Raw genomic sequence first — 21,222 nt, 5'->3', positions numbered from 1 at the left:
TTTAGTCCTCAGCTGGATTAGCTGAATTAAGTGACAGTTTTCTGCAGTGACCATGCTGTGAGACCATTCAATTAACTGCACTTGAAAAAAAACCAGATTCGAACCTAGAATTTTATCAGTGCTGGTTCAGTGCTCGGACATGAGAGAGCCACCTGTCTACCTCACAAATGTATCTGCTAAATGCAATTGTGGCTGCTTAAGTGATGCTTCTGATCCGTAAAGCAATACAAGAGACGCTTGATCACCTACAGCGGCATAGTTATTGAGTGTGCAGGAAGTTCAACTGAATGGGGGCCCACAGGCTCGAGGGGCCCAAGTGCCAGACTACCAAGAGGAGGGACGATTGACAGTGGGGCCCCATTTAATTCCTTGCAGCAGGACCCTTGCCAACCCTACTCTACGACGGATCATATAATCACACCAGGCCGAGCCATGGATGTTAGTGTGGCCAGAATGCGATCGGCTTGGTGTTTTGTGGTGCGCCAGCTCTGACATGGGTGACCTATCGGCGCTGGGCTACTGGGACGGGACGGGCTCGATGCCGGACACACCGCTGTCGGAGCGCGGAGGCCCCATGGACGAGAGTGATATCAACGGGCCACTGCATGACCAGAGCCTCCTGGAAGACCTCTTCTACAGGGGGCTGGCAAGTCTCTTACACACACCTTCACACTCGTACAGCTTCCTGTGGAGAAGAAATAAAGATTGATCTCTTCACTATCACTTTGGCTGTGCTTGTAACAGGGATCTTCGGGCAGCCAGAGTGAAGCGGGATCTGGAGAGGAGACCAGGTCACGGCGTCTGGGTGGAAAGGGCCCACAGGGGGATGTGGACCGGGATGTACCACCCCCGGAGACCAGCCACCCATCATCACTCCGGCAATCCAGGTAGGTGGGACATTTGCACATGGTAGGCTAACGATAATATTAAATAGCAGTAAACATGTAATTTTTCCACAAACACATGAATTTGGGCCCATTATATTTAAAAAGAGCACTCGCCACCACAGTTATTCTTTAACTTACATTTTTTACAAATGGCTGCAACTAGGAGGGATAACTCACTTGTGTTACACTTGTCCTTGAAAAAGAAACACCGGCCAAGTGGTTCAATAATAATGCCCTGTCAGGGATAATATTTTGCATCATCTCATGATGATGCGACGCTCGTAACACAGTTTGAACGGACTGACGGGGCTGCCCACTCCTAACGCTGATCACCGTTCGCGCACTCAGGCCCGACGGTGCCCGGCGGCAGCCGCCTCCGTCGCAGCAGCAGCTGGGTTTGGATTTGGAAGCGGGCAGGCTGGCGCTACTGGGACGCGTGCACCTGGCCCGCGTCGTCGTCGGAGCGTTGCACCTGCCCGGAGAGGCAGCAGCGGCGTCGCCCTCGCGCCACGCTGAGGGCCGCAGCTCGGGGAAGCCCCCTCGCCCTCGCATTGCCGCTGGGAAAAAATGGTTCGTCAAGTTTTAAGCGTGGAACATTTCACACCCCTCCCCCTCACGTAATTCCATGAATTGTCACGATTCAGGGTCACGATTCAAGAATGTCATTTTTGTGTGTTTTTCTTATATTCTGTACATTAGCCTAAAGGTGTAATTGCCGAGTGAAATGGAAACCAGTTCTGCCCCCTACTCCCCCTTCACCTACCCGCACTGTCAGGTGGGGTGAAGTATGGTCAAACAACCCCAATGACCAACACGGCATGGTTAGGCCTTCATCCAATCGTGGATTGACAAGAGGCTGTAAATTATAGCTGATGCGCCATTCATTTGTTTTCATCTATGATTAAGTAAACATAATTATTGTTGTCTTCTTTCTGAAGCACATATTTTGTGGAGTATCACTTCCCGGTGCCGACAAACGTGAAGGACGCTTCAGGGCAGACAGCACTGATGACAGAGGTCACTCGTGTTGCCTCCAGCAAAATTATTGGTGGAGGTAAGTGAAATACAAACCAAACATCCATACCTTTATTCTCATCATCATTTTGAACCTCAGGGGTGGAGCAGTGGCACAGTTTTTAGTCCACTGTGCTATATATCTGGCACATTCTATTACTGGCCACATCGGTGGTGAGTGATATCTGAACCATTCCTGGGGGGGGAGGCGTTCATCCAGCAATGGATTGACAAAAGGCTCTACGAAGGGCTCTTCATCAAATGCTGTGTTTAAAACGTGTGTTTTGAGCTAATTGTATGGAAATGGTGTATATGTAAATGATATGCACATTGTATGATACTTTCTATTCGCCTTCTTTAAGCAAAAACAGGTTAATAGATTTTCTCAATAGTAGTCGTACCAGGTGTAATGGTACACATTCCCGGACCCCCCCCCAAAAAAACTAGACATTCATCATTAAAATAGATTTTACAACACAATATATAGTCGAGTTATGATTCAAGCCATGGCTCTTATTGTTGAGCATGTGTTTTTTATTAGGAACAAATGCAAAGTGGTGTTTACGTAAATGATAGATTGTGATGCAAAAATACGGAGTGTACGCCTCTGCGGGTGTCTCTTTTTCAGTTAGAGTGATGCATTGTTGTAAATGAAATGCTGGAAAATGATGCAAAATGGAAAACATACAAAGTGCACCCCACCGTGGGTGGTTCATGTTGAGTTTGTGTGACGCATTGTGGTTGTTGCCGACCGTGCTGTCTGTGCTGCTCTCTCCGCGTGGGGCAGCGGTCAGGTTCCAGCAGCGCTCCGTGTTCCCCGTGTTCTTTGGCGGGGAGATGCTGCGCCACTGGTGGAACACGGAGCTGCTCTTCAGAGTGTACGCACGCCGCGCCACTCAGAGAAAGGTGGGGACACATCCGGCGGAGTGAGCTCTGGAGTGGCAGCGTTATGTAGGATGCATAATTAGTATGAAGAAATCCATCTAGCACCTACACGTGAGCCGATTTCACTGCTCCATCTCCACGGTGGATATCCTATTGTACACATTCCTCAGAGTGGCTGCCACTTCGATGGCCATCATCTCTTCTAGCGACGGGTATTGCCCAAGTACGCTTACTTTTCTTAACGGTCTATATCTCTTGATTTCATAATGCTGCCTAATCCATGCCCTTCTCTTCCTGGATCTCAAAGCGTGCATCTCTCCATGAGCACGCCTCAGGGAATACAATTTAAACATAAGAATTAGTCTCCCTGTGTGCTATGCCACAATTGTGTACACATATGTGAAATAACTGCTGATGTCCACATACTCATTTGAATCTTAATATGAAGAAAAAAGTCAGCTGTTAGGATAATATATGCTAGACTTTGTGAAGTTATGCGGCTGCACAAAGCGCTGTGTGCGTTCAAATTTGTAGCTATTGGCACAACGTGGTCATGTTGATATGCTAAAATGTTAGTTTCTTACAGTTATGTGTTGTGCTAATGGGTGTGCTGTTGTCGTGTTTGGCAGGCGGCCCTGGTCGGCACGGCCCACCTGCCCCTGCGTACCGTCATGCAGTCAGAACAGTTGAGCGTGAGTGCTTCCCTGGGGGTGGAATCCATTCCCAGTGAGGATGGGGCTGAGTTGAACCTTGGACCCCTAAAGGTAAGGCTCTTGGGCACTCAAAGTTATCATATATGCATGTCAATTGTATGACCAACTCACTTTTAATTGAACAATACCGCTTTGTTGCAGCACCCTGCTATTCTGTGCCCCTCTTCTGACGTGGGTCATACTTCTGAAAGGCCCTCTGTTTGGTGGGTGTGCTGTAGGTATCCATTGAACTGGCTGCAGACAGCAAGGACTTCACTCAGTCGATGAGCAAACCGGCCGGAGGAAACAAGCACGCGGCTTACACCGTGACCAGCCCTGGCCCCAGCGTCCGCCCTGCTGATGCACAGCCTCACCAGGGTCAGTTCCAGTGTTCAATTGGGCGTTCTTATTGTATATATGAGCAGCCCCAGCTTACACTTTGGTCATCACGAAATATCAAGCGTTCATTCTCTGAGTCCTGCGCTTGGAATATAATTTACATGAAAGGAAGATGCAATCTCGTAAACAGATATCGTTTGTAGATGCTTAGCTCTTCTGAGTGTATTGCATGCTGTCAGACATGAGCTTTACACTTAAAATCACATTCAAGCACGCTTTTGTGGCACACTGGTGATGTCACTGTGGGGTCACTCCCTTGATTTTAAATATAATGCTCACTCAAAATACTGTGACGGAGGACCTTACAGAGCATTTAACAGTTTTTTTTTCTCATTAACGACACTTAAAACTAAAATCCACAAGCCCTAGAACACCCAGCCTAGGTGTGTATCTACATAATAACTTTTATGGATTGCAGCGTACTTACGATCACTTTGAATGTTACATTTTCTGTATTCTTATGGTGTTTTTTTTGCAGCACCATTGGCTAAACGGCTGGATGCAGGCGGGCCAGTGCGAAGCCTGTTAGCAGAGTTTGACTCTTCGACAAAGCCCATGCAGCCAGGTGGCAGGAGCAGCAACAATAACAATGAACACGTCTACGAAGAACCAGAAAATGTCCAGGGGCCCTTGCCGCCTCTGTTGTTGCATGCCCTGCTCCTGGTGGCCGATGGGAAGAGGCTGTACAGCCCCTCGTCACGGCTGTCTGGGGGCAGCGCCCAGCAGGAGCCCAGCAGTGCGTACCTCGTGTGCAAGCTGTTCAGCAGCCAGGAGGTGACTCGCTCGGCCGTGTGCTGGAGCAGCGCCACTCCTCTCTTTAACTACTCCCAGGTTTGTGCTTTCATCCCCATCCTTCACTGGAGACCTGAGCTCCGCAACTGGCAGGCTGCAGCTCATGTGTCACATTTGGCCCAGCGGGGGGCTCTTGTAGTAAGTAGCCTGTGCAGTGAGCTAGACGAGGTAGAGATTCGAGTGCTATAGAAAAGGAATGAATATTAGCCAGCTGTAGGAACACTAGGTGAGAGACGTAGAGTCAGGGGTTACAAAGTAGGGGCTGCATTTGCAGTTGTCATGGCGTCAGGTCACTCTGTGACAGCATAATACTATGAGTTTAAAGCATCGTATGACATGTCATGTGGCCACAATCGCACGCTAGTTTAATTAGTAGCTGGGTTGGAAAACGTAAGAATCCTGTTATAGACCTTGTGAAAGCCCATGGAGAAGTTAACCTGTGTAAACGTATACAGTTCAGAGATTTATAGTGGCTAGGATATTTTTTTTTATACAAAATGTGGGATTTTTTTATTCAGTTGCAAATCATATAGTAGGCCGTTGCATGCTGATTTGTGTCTTGCTGCAGGTATCGCCTGTTCAGGTGACCCCTCAGCTGCTAGAAAGGATGAACAACAACGTGATGGTGATCGAGGTGTGGAACAAGGAGGCCGGACCTGGACCGGACCAGCTCATTGGTCTGGCCAAGCTTCCACTTCATCATTTCCACATGTCTTTCAGGTGAGAATTGGAGCCATCGCCTGGAACGTCAACCCTCACGACCCACACGATATGAAGAATTCCTCATCTAGCAGTGGACTAAAAAATGACGCTGTACATGTACGCAAATAAGTATTCTGTTTCCATGGCGTACATCGATTTTGCATAAACCATCACGTGAACTTCGGTCATCCTCGCAGCGGCTTTTGTCTGGCCATCGAACAAAGACGGGCACCGGGCATCGCATAGCGTGCTTTGAGATGCATTTCTGCGGCCGTCTGGAATGCTCTTCCTTCCAATATTTGGAAGCCGCTGGAGTTATGCACTTTTAAACCTAGATTGGAAACTAATTGCTTTAGATCTGCTTTTTGTGTTTAGTTTGTTTTCCTTCCCCGCACCTCCAATTAGCACGGTTGGCTATGTACAGTGCGAAATAAGTTCAACATACGTACATACATACTTATATTTGTTGATCGAATTTTTCTGATCTGCTCTATTCTCTCAGAGACCCAAACGTGTCGCGTCTGCTGCTGGAGGCGCAGTACCCCGTGGTGGCCGTGGACGGGTACATGCCCGTGGTGGACGTGTTTTCAGGGAGTCGTGTTGGCGAGCTCCGGGCGCTGCTCGCTATGGGCTCCTCCAATCAGGTGTTGGCACTGCAGCGGCTGAAGGGAGAGGAGGTGACGTCCGTACCCACTTTCCATCGTGCCGCTCGTTCGATGGGCGACTCTGCAGCACAGCCTTCTTCTTCCCAGGTCAGCTGCAGTGCGAATTCATGCGTTTATAGTAGCGGTGTAATAACTCATTCCCCGCAAGAATTGATGCTTTTCATGATGCAGGGTGAGGTTCGATTCGATCCTGACTATTTTGCAATATTGTTCCATGTAGAATCTATAGTGTTAAATAATCTATAGGCTTAATTTTTTTTCAACATACAGGAATCATAAATATTCTTACATCATTTGAAGCGTATCAGTGGTTGCATGCCAAGTGTTCTACCACATTTCACTGCATGTTGTATTCTTATTAGGTTATGACATTTGCCACTGGAAGTGTTTCAAATCCACTGTACTGGGATTTGGCCAGGAGTTTTTAGTACATTGGCATTTTGTTATGCCACCACCTGCAAGTTGTGGGTTCCGTTCAATACGTACCAGCACTGTGATGTAGTGTGGTTTGCATGGGCCCAGATGCCAAGGAATGAATTGGGACCTTGTGTCCACTTTACTCAACATTTGTGGTCGGGCATATGGGCCCCTCACTGGCCCCTGCATTCCGGTACAATTGTGCTGCCTGCGCACTCGATAGCTACACCACTGGACCTACACTTGGACAATTTTCTGTCCCCAATACGAATCTCACTCCCAGGTTCCGTTGCAAGAGCCGGAGCAGTTCGGTCTGCGGGAGGAGCACGTGTTTGAGGTGCACGTGGGCTCCGTGCGGGGTCTGGTCCCACTGCAGTCCGGCGTGTGGGGCGAGGCTGACTGCTACGTGCAGTACCACTTCCCTGCACAGCCCAACGTGGACGAGCCAGGTGCAGCACTCTAGCCATTAAAGGTTCTTTTAACAGGCATGGGCCTAGAGCATACCTAGTTTTTGTCGTAAAAAATATTGATTAGGAGTACCATTTAGGAAGTTGTCGATATTCGATACTAATTATTAAAGGTTTGTGATTCTGATGATGGTATATATTGTTTGTGGATGTAATTAATGGTCCTGTACATTTAGCAGAGATAAACTGATATAATTTGTAAATTTTTTACTTTCAAATTATTTGCACTGGGCATGGTAACAAAATATTACGAATGATTATGCCGTATTGTAAATACAATTGATGTTAGTAATAAATTATGATGACTTAAGTGGTAATTGATGATCGTACCAATAGTGGCAACTAGCAATGGTGCCACTAATTTACGGTAACGGTAATAATGTTATCGTTGTATAACGTTGTAAGCGAACGATAAATGGTGTTTGCATCGATTGACAATGTTGCCGGTGGAATGGGTGATGCTGCTTCGCGACTGTTGTCTGCAGTCTTTTTGAGTTCCGTTCCCACCTGCCCCTTTGCGTCGCCGCACAGGCCTGTCCATGTGTGCGTACCGCACGGCCACAACGCTGTGCGTCCCGGACCCCGTCTTCCGGGACACGCAGACGCACGCGCTGGTGGCCTCGCCCGGGGAACCTGTGCAGAGGCTGCTGCTGGAAGCATGCTCGCGCCAGGGCGGCCCGGACTCGCCGGGCGGTGGGGGCATCCACTTCGAAGTCTGGTGCAGGTACGACAAGCGCTGCACCTCGACTCCCCTTGCTTCGTTCACATGTGGGCATTAAGAGGAAGGTCCGTGATGTAGCCGGATCGCTCGCCAGGCTAATGCGTCGAGGAACTAAGGCGACATCACCAAGATCTTTGATTTTCTGCAGCTGCTGATTAAACTGGTTATCTTTGAATATATATTTAATTGTGTACACGTGAATTCAATATAATCTAAAGTCGTTTATACAAAACACATGTAAGCGTGAATTTACATGAGACGATTCTGTAGATCGGCTTGCCAAAAGTAGGGTAAAGAAGAGGCAACGACAGGTTAATAACTCTCTTGAAATCGTGTTCACTCTCATACCCTTTTGGCTGATTGACTGGCTGCCTGTCTATATTTCATTCTCTTTCCATATATTTGTCGTTCTGTCTGGCCATGCATCCATGTTTCTGTTTCCCTTGCAGGTACTATTACCCGAATGTGCGCGAGCAGCTGGTGGCTCGGGGCACTCTGCCGCTAGCCAAACTGTGCGCCATGGTAACGCTGCAACGGCGTGGGGAGGCAGGTGCGCAGGCCTTCTCCCTGCCTCTCAAGGCACAAACGGCCCCCGGGCATCACCCTCCACATCCGTCGGCGGGTGAGATCACTCTTTAGAGTATTTGGCTGTTATAAATTTCCACGTGATAAGCCACTTCGTTGAGCTATCATTTGTGACCAGGTCACTTCTGAAAAAGAGCTATATATTTCAGTGGGCCTTACCTGGTAAAATAAAAGTTTAGTTTAGTTTGAAGTGTGAAATGAAGAAGCACAGGGGCTCGCATTGTACCGTTTAATAATTATGTGCATATTATTCAGGGAAGCCTCACTGAGTCTCAAGACTCTTCTTCAGGCCGGTCTGCATTGCGACATTTGCCAAATTATCTTTTGAGTTATTCTTTGGGTCTTTCGGTAAGTCACGTAGAATTAAATGGGTGTACCTGCAGAAAAAACTCAATATACTGGCGACTTCGGCACCCCGCGGGTTTGGGATTTTTGTCCATCAGCGTGATCCACCAATCCTTGCTTGCTAAGCGCTGGAATGATAGCGTGCGTCACCAACACGCCTGGCATGTCCAGGGTAACGCAGAGCTGCTATCCCTGCAGGTTTGCTGGAGCTGAGTGTGGCGTATAAACACAGGCCCATCACAGGCCCCACACATGCCGAGCCCGGGGCGAGCCCTCACCTTGTGACGCTCGCTCTGACTGTCCATCGAGCCATGGGCCTGCAAGCGGCCGCCAGGTAATCAGATGCACGCAACCCCTCATCTGCTTCAGGCAAATCGGTACAAATTAACCATCATTAACCCTTACCCAGCAGTATCAAAAACCTACCATCAGGAGGTGGCCAGGTGGCTCATGATGGCCCTCCCATGTTATTGCTATCCTCTGATATTTCTGTGACTTGATGCCACAATCCATCATCACCGTCGGTGATCCCCTCGGGCACATTCTTTCTCCTTTGGCTGCCATTCCACCGTTTCAACACATCGTAGCGGACATCGTTTTCAGTTACTTTCCATTAAGACGTGTTGTATGTCAATTGAATTTTTATATTTACTTTTCAATGATTGGTTGCATTCACACGACGATCGTGACGCTGCGTCTGCCCGTCGTGTCAAACCAGGCTCGCGGCAGAACGCGACCCGTCCATGCACTACCCGGCGGAGGCGGGCGTGAACGCGTGCGTGTCGCTGGGCCTGTCGTTGGCGGTGGCGGCCGCTGGTCGCGAGAACGTGACGCGTGCCGTGGCGCGCTCCTTCTCCCCGGAGTTTGAGCACGGGGCCGAGGTGGCGTGCCACGTGGTGTCACGCGGCACGGCCGGGGAAAGCCGCAGCCTCGCCGAGACGCTCTGCTCCGCGCACGCCATCTTCACCGTCGTGCACCAAAGTACTTGTGTGTTTCTGAGACAGAGTTACGTTTGATGGCAGACAAACGGGTTGAGGGGGGGGGGTACTTTGATCTGGCCGGTTGCTTCTCTGGTTAGAGTGCTTGACTTTTAGTTGGAAGTTCAAGTTCTTCACTCGTACCAATGGCGCAACACTTAGAGTATGAGTGTTGTAAGCAGTTAGTTATTGATGATACGTGAGTGGGTTAACCAGGTTCTGTGCTTGCGAATAAATAAATATATTTACACATGCTCCGGTTTAATTATTTGCTGCTCCTCACTCGCCACAGTTCTGGTTCAGTCCCCAAACATGTAGGCAAATATAGCGATTACTTTAAGGTGCAATTAAAACAGACAAAAATTTTCACCCCTATTATATGTCGGTAAATAATACGTGTTTTTATAGCCTGGTTTACATGTTTTGCACGATCCAGGCCACCCTTCCCCCTCATTACCCCCGATAAACAAGTGTTGATTATATTCTCATTGTTTTTGTTTACCCAGGAGACCCTCGCTGAGTCTAAGGAGCCACTTGAAGCAGGGGTCCAGCTATCTGACATTTGGACAGTTGCTTTTTATTGTAATTTTCTTGATAGAAAGCTGCGGTGCCTGGAGCAAATTCTTCCATCTAGGCGTATAACATTAAAACTCCGCACGGGTTTGCCGAAAAACCTACTCGCTGTGCATGCCTTTCTTACAGGCACCATGTTCACGTCCAGCAGGCCGATCCACCTATCACAACACCTCGGCCTGGGTCCACCGTAACTGATGGCAGCCGCCGCCGCTTGTGTTTGTGTCAGACTCGCGCGGCCGCTCCAGTGACGCGGCCCGAGCAAGAGGAGCCGTCCTGGGAGTGACGCGAGTGCCTCTCGCCGCGCTCCTGTCCCGCACCTCAGGCGAGGAGAGCCGCCTGACGTCACCCTTCCCTTCTGCAAAAAACCCTAACGAGCTAGCGGTTGTTGACCCAGCAAGCAAGGCGTGGGGATGCCCTCGTCCCTCAGTGAATTGAAAAAGAGCTGTGCAAATGCATAGTCTGTTGTGTGCTGACCCTCGCGTCCCCGCACATGCTTGGCACTCTTCTGATGCCCTCCGATCCCTTAGCTATTCGCACTCCGTACGCTTATCAGAACTTCATATAACTATCCCCTACCCTTGCTGCATGCCCAAAGTCTTTGGTGTAATAATCCCTCTTGGTGCTTTCAATAATGGCATGGACAAAGAGCATCACGCCACTTTATGGAATGGCCTCAGAAAATGTTACCTCATAAGTTGTTCTGGGCGCACTTGAAGAGACTTTTCCTCCATAATGTTTATATATTTTTTCCTGAATTGTAGGAATCCATGGCTGGTTCCCGGTGAGCCCGGCGGGAGTCGGCCATGGAGGAGGAGGGGAGGCACCTGACCCTCTAAACCAGTGTGTCGGTGGCCTGGAGCTCTCCGTCGCCTTTGCACATGCAGGCGACCGAGAGAAAGTACTCCAGGCTGCTCGGTACCTGGGATGGAAGCATCATTGCATGGAGCAGGAGGAGGAGGGTGATGCGGTAAGGAATGAATTGTGTACGAGCACGATTCGACGTGGGTATCGTGAGCGCAAGAATTTATTTTGATCAAAGAATCTCTTTCCTCTCCATTGCCATGCAGCATTCATTAATTCCCACACTTTAAAAGTACATGGAAAATATCCACTGTGGCAGAATAAACCAGTTATATCCCAAAAAGGCAGTAAAGGCAACATACCCATGCAATGTGATTTAAAAACCTACCTACTATAAATTACTAATATAAAACACATGTGCATTATTGAACTACTATACAATGAAGCTACAACTAAATACTTTCTAACTTGGTTTTGCTTTTATTTGATGCATTATAAAAGTAATGAAACAATATTCCATAATTTCTCATTAAGATATTTTAATCGTCAAGTTCCTTGTTATATTTGAGAGCCGCTCCAAAACTAATAATTTATCAAAAAACAACCTTGAGTCCTGTAATTTTTGCATCCAGAACAAGGCATGTGCGACACGTCAACCCATTCAGCAATAAGATGAATTGCTACATATTCTATGAATATTTCGGTAAAGTCACGTAGATATAAAAAATTATAAAAAATAAAGTGAGTAAAAATATCACGACGTTTCGATCAAAACACAAGCGGTCGTCATCAGACAAAGGAGTCAGTCTCTAAAGGCAACCTGTTTATAAAGGTTTGCGGATGGGCGTAGCACCAGGAGCATGGGCGGTGGACGAGTGCCAATGCAGCAGCAATGCCAATGCAGCAGCAATGCCAATGCAGCAAAGGGCTGCCAAGAAATCCCTGCACCCCGCTCCATACACCACACTGCTGACGGTGGAGGTTGATTGACAAGAAAACACAAGTCAAGTCATGACCCAAAGTGGTTGATGACATCTTTCCAATGATTGCCGAGTCTATAACCATCCTCTCGGTTGAAATTGTCTCTGTGTTTGTATATATGGATGGCTTCATAAACGAATCTTTGTTGATAGCCAGTAGGCTTGCAAAGTACCATCGTCTTAGAAAAATCTATTTCCTGTGAGTCAGCCACATTAAGATAATGATCAGCTTCGGCAAAAGTATTGGTCCTACCGTGTTTCACATCTGCCGTATATTCACAAACACGGTCCGAGACATGTCGCTTAGTTTTTCCAATGTAACTGCTGCCGCAGATACAGCTTAGTTTGTAGATGCCGGGATATTGCAATTGCTACAATTTGGGTCATTATTTGATTGAAGGCTCAATGTATGTTTTTCTCACTTTTCATGTCTTGTTTGTATTGTTTATTTTTTGTTCTCTTGTCCTACCTCATTTAATTAAGCACACGATTCAATGCATCGTTCACATGACGATTGCTTTTAATCGCTGATTCAAACCGTTAACATGCCTATACTGATCAAATTCTATCTGTGCATACCGTCCGATGTCCAGATGTCAGAGGAGGCCTTCATTGAAGCTACCGTTGTTCTCAAAGTGGCCGTGCCCAAGGCCTGGCTCCCAGAAAGATGCCTTCCCGACTTCAACGCCCCGTCCCGCCCCGCCCCGGAAGACATCCACTGCTATCTCCGCTACCGGCTGTACGATGCAGAGGCAGTGTGCTCGCGGCCACGCAGGCCCCAGCGCTCCTGCGAAGACGGGGCGGCTCTAGACCTGCACCACGCTCGCACGTTCCGCCTGCCGCTCGCTCGCCCGCTGCGCTGGTACATGCGGGAGGAGCGGCTCGAGCTGCAGCTGTGGGCATCTGGCGCCGGGCAGAAGATCGGCTCTCGCTCCCGGCGTCCGCACGACACGGACCGGTTGATCGGTTCGGCTTTTGTCGACCTGTCGTCTCTTGTGCCGCCGCGGCCGCAACGGCACACTCAGAATAAATGCACAGTGAGCGGTGAGTGGGACGCCAGGCAACCGATAATTCGCATAAACACACAGCCAGTGGGAGAGGCGCGGAATGAGCAGTGGGCGATGGGTGCAGTGAGAAATAGGTGTGTGGAGTAAAAGACGATGTTCCATGTATGAGGGCCGTCGCGATTGAAGGAGCATACTTGCATCTCCGCCCTGTGGCTTGTCGCTGTCCTAGGTGTGTACCCGCTGTTCAAGTACGGCGCCGATGACTTGGCCGGTGCGGCGCTGCGCGTGCATGTGACAAGCTCCCTCGACGGGCGACACGTCTCGGGTGATGCCACCCCTCACGCCGCCCTCCCATCCGACGGTGAAGCCACCGATGAGGAGGAGGAAGACGACGACGATGGCTACAATGACAGGGATGCGACGAACGAATCGGGCTGGAAGCGTCTGCGGGGCGACAATGAATTAGACGGCCAAGGGAGGAGCCGCGGAGCGAAGAGAGACATCGGGAAGTGTGGCACGACGGCTCCGAGTGAGGACGAGGTGGCCGACAGCTTCCCGGCACTCGTCATGGTCGAGCGGGCCATGCACCTGTCCTGCGTTGGTGAGGAGACACTTTCGGAGGCGAAGCGAAGCCACGGGGGTGACTGAGAGCAGCTGGCTTAATGGAGTTAAAATGATGGCCTTTTCTGGCTGTGCGTGCAATGATTGTGACAATTATTCAGCGTTCGTGCAGTTGGACGATGATAGGTGACGGCTGTCTAAAACTGTGTGTGCTACAAACCCAGTGACCTGAGTTTTATTTCTGGCCACGTCTAATAATATCTGAGCCTGTCCTGGGCCACCCCTTGGCTTAGCCAGACTGAGTTGAGTATTCGTTGTGGTGTGTAAAATGAGCACTGGGGAGCCAGAGGAACCCAGGCACTGCTGGCTACACCCCCGCTCGTGCGCTGTTCCAGCCTTAATGGGCTCGCTAACAACACTTTAGTCAATGTAGGCTCTACTTGGGGCCTTGTTTTTGTACTGTAACAATCCCATTCATCAAGATTAAATGACTGGCCATGCAAAATACCGGTGATGATTGCTATACGATTCTGACCTGGGCTATCCGTAGGTCGACTTAGCCTTAGGTAAAGATGAGTGAACGAAAGTATGTGTGTGTGCTGGCTTTAAAGTGCACATTGCCGGGCACAAGCGCCGTGGTAACATCACGGCCATTTAGTGGCGAATGGCGGTTGTTGCTGGTCGGTAGTTGCCATCAACCATGTGGTGTAACGTGGCTCAACGGAGTCGGTGTTCGTCTTTGTGAACATGCCTCGCAGGGAGCCCACGGAGTCGCCAGGGGGCACCGCCGCTCAGCTTCCGCGTCTCCTATGCAGTTTGCGGCGCTGCTGAGCCCGTGTTCACCGAAGCCGTCGGCACCTCCAGCTCGCCCGTCTGGGAGCACCACCTTCAGACACGGTAGCTCGCCACGCTGTGAGAACACTCGTGTGTACACAGAGCCTAAGTGGCACGTTGAGGCTTTCCAAGGTAAATAAATCGACGTGAAGTATTACAAATATATTATTTTACGTCGCACTTTTGGCACAGCTCAGTGATGCCCGTGATGACTTGCGCACCTGCATACCAGCACGTGATTGTAGGTTACGACAATGTACTCTTAAGAATTGGCCAGTCATGGGCATTTGTAACAATACGTAATTCATGGTTACACCCAAGCACGTCACTTGAATTAATTTTTAGAAACAGTGTCAATCAGTTGTGTTGTGGGCTTTACATGGGCATCTGCTGATATCATCATAATGTGTGGCATGCATTTCTGTACATACTCTGTTATTTTCTAAACAGTACATTGCTGGGAGATGGATGAACAATAGTTTATATGTGTAATTAAAATAAATGATCTTCATGTTCATCAAACATAGGTTGATGCTCATCTTCTGTTTACAGCCCTGAATCGGTGGTAGAAATTCCACCCATTTATGTTGCGGCAAATTTTGTCTGTAAGGTGACCGTCTTTAACTTCCCACAAAATGGAACTCGTTTTTACTGACGCCAGAGTAAGGAAGGGCTGAATTTACTAACGCCTGACTGGAATTTTTAACTCGCAATCTTCCCACTGTGAGTGGCGCTCTCTAACCACTTGGCTGGATGGTGTGATGTTCTGATATCAACACCATTTTTTTATATTCATTACGTATCACTTGAACTCTACGCGGTAGTTATAATTCTTTTAATTTCTTTCATTTCAACTCGACGTGAACCCGGTACAGAGCACTGATCACAGAACAAGAAGGGGGGGGTGGGGGGGCTGAAATCCCGCAAGCTAAAGGCAGAGATCGACACGGCAGGGCTTGATGAAGACGGGTGGATTGGGGGCTCTGCTCCACCCAGGTGGGAAGCCTCTAGCAGAGAAGTGAAAGTTTATACGGGGTGGGAAGATAAGCGAGAAGATAGCTAACATACAAGGGGAGAAGGGAGGTGGGAGAGAGAAGGGGAGGGGACGAGGTGGAGGGGGGGGCAGGCGTTATAGTTTAATAAGCTTCGCTTTGCCTCCGTCACTTAAGGCGTTAATGTTGTGCGTCTGATGTCTCCTTTGTGCCCAAAACATCGACTCCTTGCACTGCGTTGCGACAGCCTCTCAACACAGCTTCTCCTTGACCCCAGGCAAAGTCTGGTCTTCAAAGTGTGGCACAGCACAGGTATGGCAATCAAGAGTTGTTTTAGCAACAAACATAAGGTGTGTTGTGTGTAATAATGCATATCATTATATTATTAATATCTTCTTGCCTGTTCAATTTTGTATCTGACTCCTTGCCTTCTTATCGACCTGTGTGCCTGTATTGATGTCCTTTGTCAACACGCTTTGTGTTCCCCTAAATTATTTTGCGCAGTCATCGGTACATTCACCAGACAAAGGCAGCGCCATCTTTACACATGTGCGACATGTGCGACATGTGTACATGTACATGGCCCCCACTTTAGGCCCCTCAAAAAATATATGTCTGCGTGTTTCTTTCCCTGTGTCTCATCCCATCCTCTGCCTCTATTTGTTTACGTATCCAGCTGTCTGTGTCTCTGTCATTCTGTCTCTCTTACTGTGTGTTTCCCTCTCTGTGGGGAGCACAGGTGGTGCATTTTATCACTCTTTTCAGTCATTTAACCCATAACACCTGGGTTTGCCCCATGACCTCTTGCCAGCGAGCCTTCAACACTTTACGTGGCTTTAAAGTGCGCCAAGTTTAGCACACGAGCTATGCTAACGTCACAGCCACTTAGTTGTGAATGGCGGCCGTTGTTGTTGCCTCTGGCTCTTCCACCTAATTTCAAATGAGTTCACCTTTAGTGTGTTGTTATGACTCTGTATTTGTTTATGCATATGATATTCGATTATTTTGTCTTCGTGTGTAAACATACAGCCATTTATTCAGAGTTTTGCTGGACTTGGAATCTTTCGGCGAGCTATGCTGTTTGAGTAGTGACATCGGCCTCTGTGTTTTCCGTCCCCTTACACGGTTGTCGAAATTTCGCACTCTTGTCCACGCGTCCCCACAGGTCAAGGGGAGCGTGCGCTGGGATTCGCGTCTGTGGACCTCAGCGCGCTGCTCTCGGGCTTTCAGAGCGTTTGCGGTTGGTACAACGTCGTGGACGTTAATGGGCAGTGCCGGGGCCAGATCAAGGTGGCCGTCACGCCCACCGAGGGCGTGGTTCACCTCCGGGCTGCACGCTGGCAGCACGCCGATACCGTAAGCCTCGCGCTGCCCGCTGCGGCACCGCGGTTGACAGAAATAGTAGGCAGTGCAATAAATCGTCCTCCTCGAGATATGATGAAGTGTCAAATTCACAGTCACGCCTGCAGTTCGAGATTGATGTTCGTGTTTTGTTTTTGTGTCGTTTGTACAAATGGTGTTCACTCCCTTTGCCGAAATGTAACATTGGCATATTTTTTTTATTTGCATAATTGTGTAAATAATGTTTTTTTACGTACATGTGTTCTGAGTGTAAACTTCATGTGGCTGGACTTGAACAGAAGTGATTGGCAGTATATTCTGAAGTCTCTTAAAGTCGACAGTGTGTGGCTGTGATTGAGAACGACTGCCCACAATTCTGTTCCTTGAGATTTACAGAAAGTGTGACAGTGTTTTACACCGAATTACTTAATCAGTTACCCTACTTATAGCAGTTTATCAATACATATTTTTTACGTCATTTACAACTGACTCTTGAAACAAGCATATTTGTTTTTCATATGAACCTTGTTTATATGACCCACAAATATCCGAAAAGGTCACGGAAACTCACCGGGGTGAAACACCCATACCTGCTTAACTTGCCCACCAGACCACGTCCGTAGTCACTTGGGCAGGGACTATTTCTAGACTGGTGACGTCTGCGATGTCTCCATGCCACATATGGCAGCCTTACTGGCATGGTTTTTATTGCTTGCAAAAGCTAAGAACATGCCAGCTGCTATGGTCATATCACGCTTTGCTGTGATGAACTTCCTCTGCAAATGCATCACCTGGACAGTTGACAATGCAGATGGGATGTGTGCTGGCTGCATCAATAGAGTCCATCCACCCGATTAAGTTGGTCCGACTGCTAGCCGTTCGTGTAAACACGGCTACGGTGGGCCCCATTGTAAAGTATAGATTGCATCTGAGTTATTGTATGTTGGAGCAGTGTTATTCTTTAGCACAGATGGCATATCTTTTTAAATCCTTTATATTAAGTTCGCTTGCTTGCTTGCTTGCGTGCTTGCGTGCTTGCTTGCTTGCTTACGACCGTGTAAATCTTTTGGTCGTTTTTTAACCCACTTCCCGTGATCCAATCGAGTTGACATTTTCCACACAGACTCGTTGTGCGTGACAATTAATGTTCGTGAAAAAAAATTCCCAAAATGTTACACTTTTTAGGCAAAAAAAATGTATTTTACATATATTCAAATAGAACTAATTCATGGCTTTGGCTGAACGTCACAGTGTAAGAGCCCAGAGCGTAACCCCTCCACAGGCCGTGGCGGAGTAGCGCAGTTGGTAGCGCCCTCGCTTCCCATGCCAAAGGTCGCGGGATCGATCCCCGCGTCCTCCACAGGCGAATATATTTTTAAATCCTTTATATTAAGTTCGCTTGCTTAGGACCGTGCACATCTTTCGCTCGTTTTTTAACCCACTTCCCGTGATCCAATCGAGCTGACATTTTCCACACAGACTCGTTGTGTGTGACAATTAATTTTCATGAAAAAAAATTCCACAATTTTACAATGTTTAGGGAAAACAAATTAAATATTTAATTACCAATTGCTTAATGGTGGCAGACAATCATCTGACCCATAGGTGGCAGCCATCTCAAGCCAGAGGACGAGAGGACTCTAGCCGCCACGCATATAAAGGATTTATAGTGAAAAACTTTGTTTTTACGGGTTTACTTGTTAGATACTGTGACTGTCCACACCATGGCAGTGGCGACACTTGCTGACATGCAAGCTAAACCTGTCGACCATTGTCATAGGGGTCATCAAGTGCTTGAATGTTTAATTCCCAAGATGCATAAGCAAACAACTCTATTCAAAGAGATTGGTTAGCCTTAACATGATGTGTATAAGTATTATGTGTCTCCATTATACAAGTAGGAACAACAGGTTCCACACTACCCACCAGGGATTATTTGTCTGTCTGTCGTGCATATTTGTCTGTCGTGCACGAATGCGCTGTCCAACCAAGTTCCTACCTGCCCACTCCGAAGGAACGTGTTTACACTGATGATTGTGTTGGGCCAATTCATTAAGTAGTGTAGCCATTGTAGTACATGCTGATGTGATAATCTTCCATTGTAAATGTCATGATACCCACAGTTCATTATTACACAGTAAATTCATTACCGTCATCGTCCTGATTTATTTATGTTTAGAAACTGGTAAAGGAAGCTTAATAGAGGGCCGATTATGTTGTCTGACAGCAGACCTTTATGAGCAGTTGTATGCTTTGTTTGCATCTCTTAATTCACGCTATCATATTTCTCCATAGATGCGGTGTCCTACTCTCCGCATACAAACACAGAAGTAGGGTAATATTTACAGATGACAATTCAACAGCGGGTAGTCTGTTTTTCACGCAGCACATTATGCCGTTTAATTCTGGAAGGGGACAGGAGTGGTCTTAGGTAGAACACGAGCATACATGTTGATGCCACATGTTTTTCCATGGTCATTTAGCAGATTTGGACGGTTGAGTGGCTTGGCAACAGTCCAGATATATAATGATGGAGCACTCTACTGTGTACATGGAAACTAGTAGCAGCCCAGATAGAATTGATTAACGATTCCAGATCTAATTATATGCCACAATGTACAGCAAAATCAGGCAGTCTGGATAATTTTCCATTGCTTTGAAATGTCAAAAAAATCAATTCGGAATAAATGCATCAACTTGTTACTTAACTGTCGTGAACATAACACAAAGTCCCGTTGCTTTCATGTCGCTCCAAAATATGGCGCTTGATTGTAAGTTTGCCGGATATTTTCTCGAGAATATTTTTTTATGGTGGAATCCATTGGAACAGACATTAATGGTTGCATTATGGTTTTATTATATTTTCATGGTAAATGTTTATGATGCTATTCCCATTACTGTATTTTGTTAAGGCTTTTCTTTTCCTTTTCAATATACTTGGAAAACCACAACATTAATTTACAAGAGCAGTGTCTCCTGTAAATAATTTAAACTCTTCTCATTGTTTATATTTTTAGGAAATGTGGAACTTTAGCTAATTATGGAGGGCTGTTGGTGACTTTTTTTTGCTGGCTATCTAAAACCCGCATATGCGTGTAATGCCTTTTAATAATTGTAAGTGTATTCAGTGTTTCTATTGTCTGGACAAGGCTGATTGGTAAACTGGGGGAAAGATCATGTTGCACACAGGACACTTTTGGCATATTTGGCGATAGCTTTGAGGCAGATGCTTGCCCAGGGGGCAAGACAGGGCATTTAAAAACCGCGTGCTCGACATTTGAAATGTGACGCTGGTACTTGCGTCAACATGGCTCCAATCCTTCCAGGAGATGTGCCAACGCCGGCCCATGTTGCATGATGGAACTTGTGATACAGGTGCCTATATTTATAGCTGTGTTTTATGAACTCTCACGTAGGTATGTGTGTATATTGAACTTCTTTCACACTGTTCATAGCCAACCGTGCTAACCAGAGGTACAGGGGGAAGGACAACAAACTAAACGCAAAAAGCAGTTCTAAAGAAATTTGTTTTTAATCTGGAGTTCAAAATGCATAGCTCCAGTGGCTTCCTAATATCGGAAGAAAGAGCGTTCCAGACGGCCGCAGAAGCGCATCTGAAAGCGCGCAATGCAGTGACCTTCGTTGTTTGATGGCTAGCCAAAATCAAGAGTGTATTGCATGGGCCCTATCTTAGGTAAATACCTGGTGTACTGATTTGAGTTATATTAACATGTGTAAACGGTCGCCAGATACCAAGTACCTCAGGAGAATGATTAAAGCGTAGGTAATGGGTTATATTAATGCATGGAGGGTGTGTTGAGATGGACTTTGTGGCATTGGTAGGAACTTAATTTCACTGTCTGGGGAAGCGCTTGTAGGCAAGTTTGAGGGAGAATGTGTTCATAATAGCTTGAGTGCCAATGGGGGGGAACATTCATGCAAACCCGTGTTGTAATGAAAATAAACAACACTCTGAACACTATAGAATAAAATGACATTCTGAACGCTGGAATGAAAAGAGGGAAAATCCAGATTATGGCCACTGTGCTTAAGATTAGCGAGGTATAAGCTGTGCACAGGAGGTTCTTATTTATAGAACATATTTTCAAGTGTTCTAAATTTAGAGCAACAGCTTTTGGAACAAGTGTTTTTTGGTAGCCTTTTTCCCCACCATCTGGTAAATACTTTTTCAGAAATGCATTTGATAAGGCTCTTATCTGGTAAGTGCTGTTGGTGAAGGTGGGGAGCGGTGGTGTGGCAGCATAGAAGTACAGTCCAACCAGGGATTTTGCCGGACTGCCCTATACTGCCCACCATATTGAGCTGCCAAGCGCCAACCTCTTTGTGCATTGTGGTCATTGGTTACCCATCCAAGTACTATCCAGGCTCAATTCTGCGTAGCTTCTAAAATAATGATGTGGGGAGCAATCTGGGTGATTTGGTCATAGACTGACAACCATTAAAATGAATGAAACATTGGAACATTAGGTCGTAACAAAACATTTGAGTCCCATTCTATAGTATTTGAAAATGTAGTCTCCCCTCCCCCCAAATGAAATATATTTAAAATATGTGAGCACTT

The 21,222-nt window shown here is 47.3% G+C and overlaps 1 protein-coding gene across 7 annotated transcripts in view; it reads left to right on the top strand.

The window, feature by feature from the left end:
• C2CD3 (C2 domain containing 3 centriole elongation regulator) overlaps window positions 1-21,222 on the top strand; it is a 46,181-nt gene that overhangs the window by 4,568 nt on the left and 20,391 nt on the right. For all 7 annotated transcript variants that reach the window (XM_078603013.1, XM_078603012.1, XM_078603011.1 and 4 more), the window contains exons 8-29: window positions 487-646; window positions 745-887; window positions 1,236-1,457; window positions 1,826-1,941; window positions 2,689-2,807; window positions 3,416-3,550; window positions 3,718-3,856; window positions 4,356-4,708; window positions 5,238-5,389; window positions 5,874-6,123; window positions 6,737-6,902; window positions 7,452-7,644; window positions 8,091-8,263; window positions 8,770-8,905; window positions 9,290-9,552; window positions 10,351-10,446; window positions 10,886-11,091; window positions 12,499-12,949; window positions 13,142-13,513; window positions 14,232-14,370; window positions 15,547-15,611; window positions 16,465-16,655. In XM_078603013.1, coding sequence (XP_078459139.1) covers window positions 487-646; window positions 745-887; window positions 1,236-1,457; window positions 1,826-1,941; window positions 2,689-2,807; window positions 3,416-3,550; window positions 3,718-3,856; window positions 4,356-4,708; window positions 5,238-5,389; window positions 5,874-6,123; window positions 6,737-6,902; window positions 7,452-7,644; window positions 8,091-8,263; window positions 8,770-8,905; window positions 9,290-9,552; window positions 10,351-10,446; window positions 10,886-11,091; window positions 12,499-12,949; window positions 13,142-13,513; window positions 14,232-14,370; window positions 15,547-15,611; window positions 16,465-16,655 — 4,240 coding nt within the window. The remainder of the gene's footprint in view (window positions 1-486; window positions 647-744; window positions 888-1,235; window positions 1,458-1,825; window positions 1,942-2,688; window positions 2,808-3,415; window positions 3,551-3,717; window positions 3,857-4,355; window positions 4,709-5,237; window positions 5,390-5,873; window positions 6,124-6,736; window positions 6,903-7,451; window positions 7,645-8,090; window positions 8,264-8,769; window positions 8,906-9,289; window positions 9,553-10,350; window positions 10,447-10,885; window positions 11,092-12,498; window positions 12,950-13,141; window positions 13,514-14,231; window positions 14,371-15,546; window positions 15,612-16,464; window positions 16,656-21,222) is intronic.

Source organism: Lampetra planeri, chromosome 19, assembly GCF_965212315.1.
Source record: "Lampetra planeri chromosome 19, kcLamPlan1.2.h2, whole genome shotgun sequence".
NCBI classification, from domain to species: Eukaryota; Metazoa; Chordata; class Hyperoartia; order Petromyzontiformes; family Petromyzontidae; genus Lampetra; species Lampetra planeri.
Note: the sequence above shows the minus strand (reverse complement) of the source record. Positions and strands in the feature narration are given on the sequence as shown.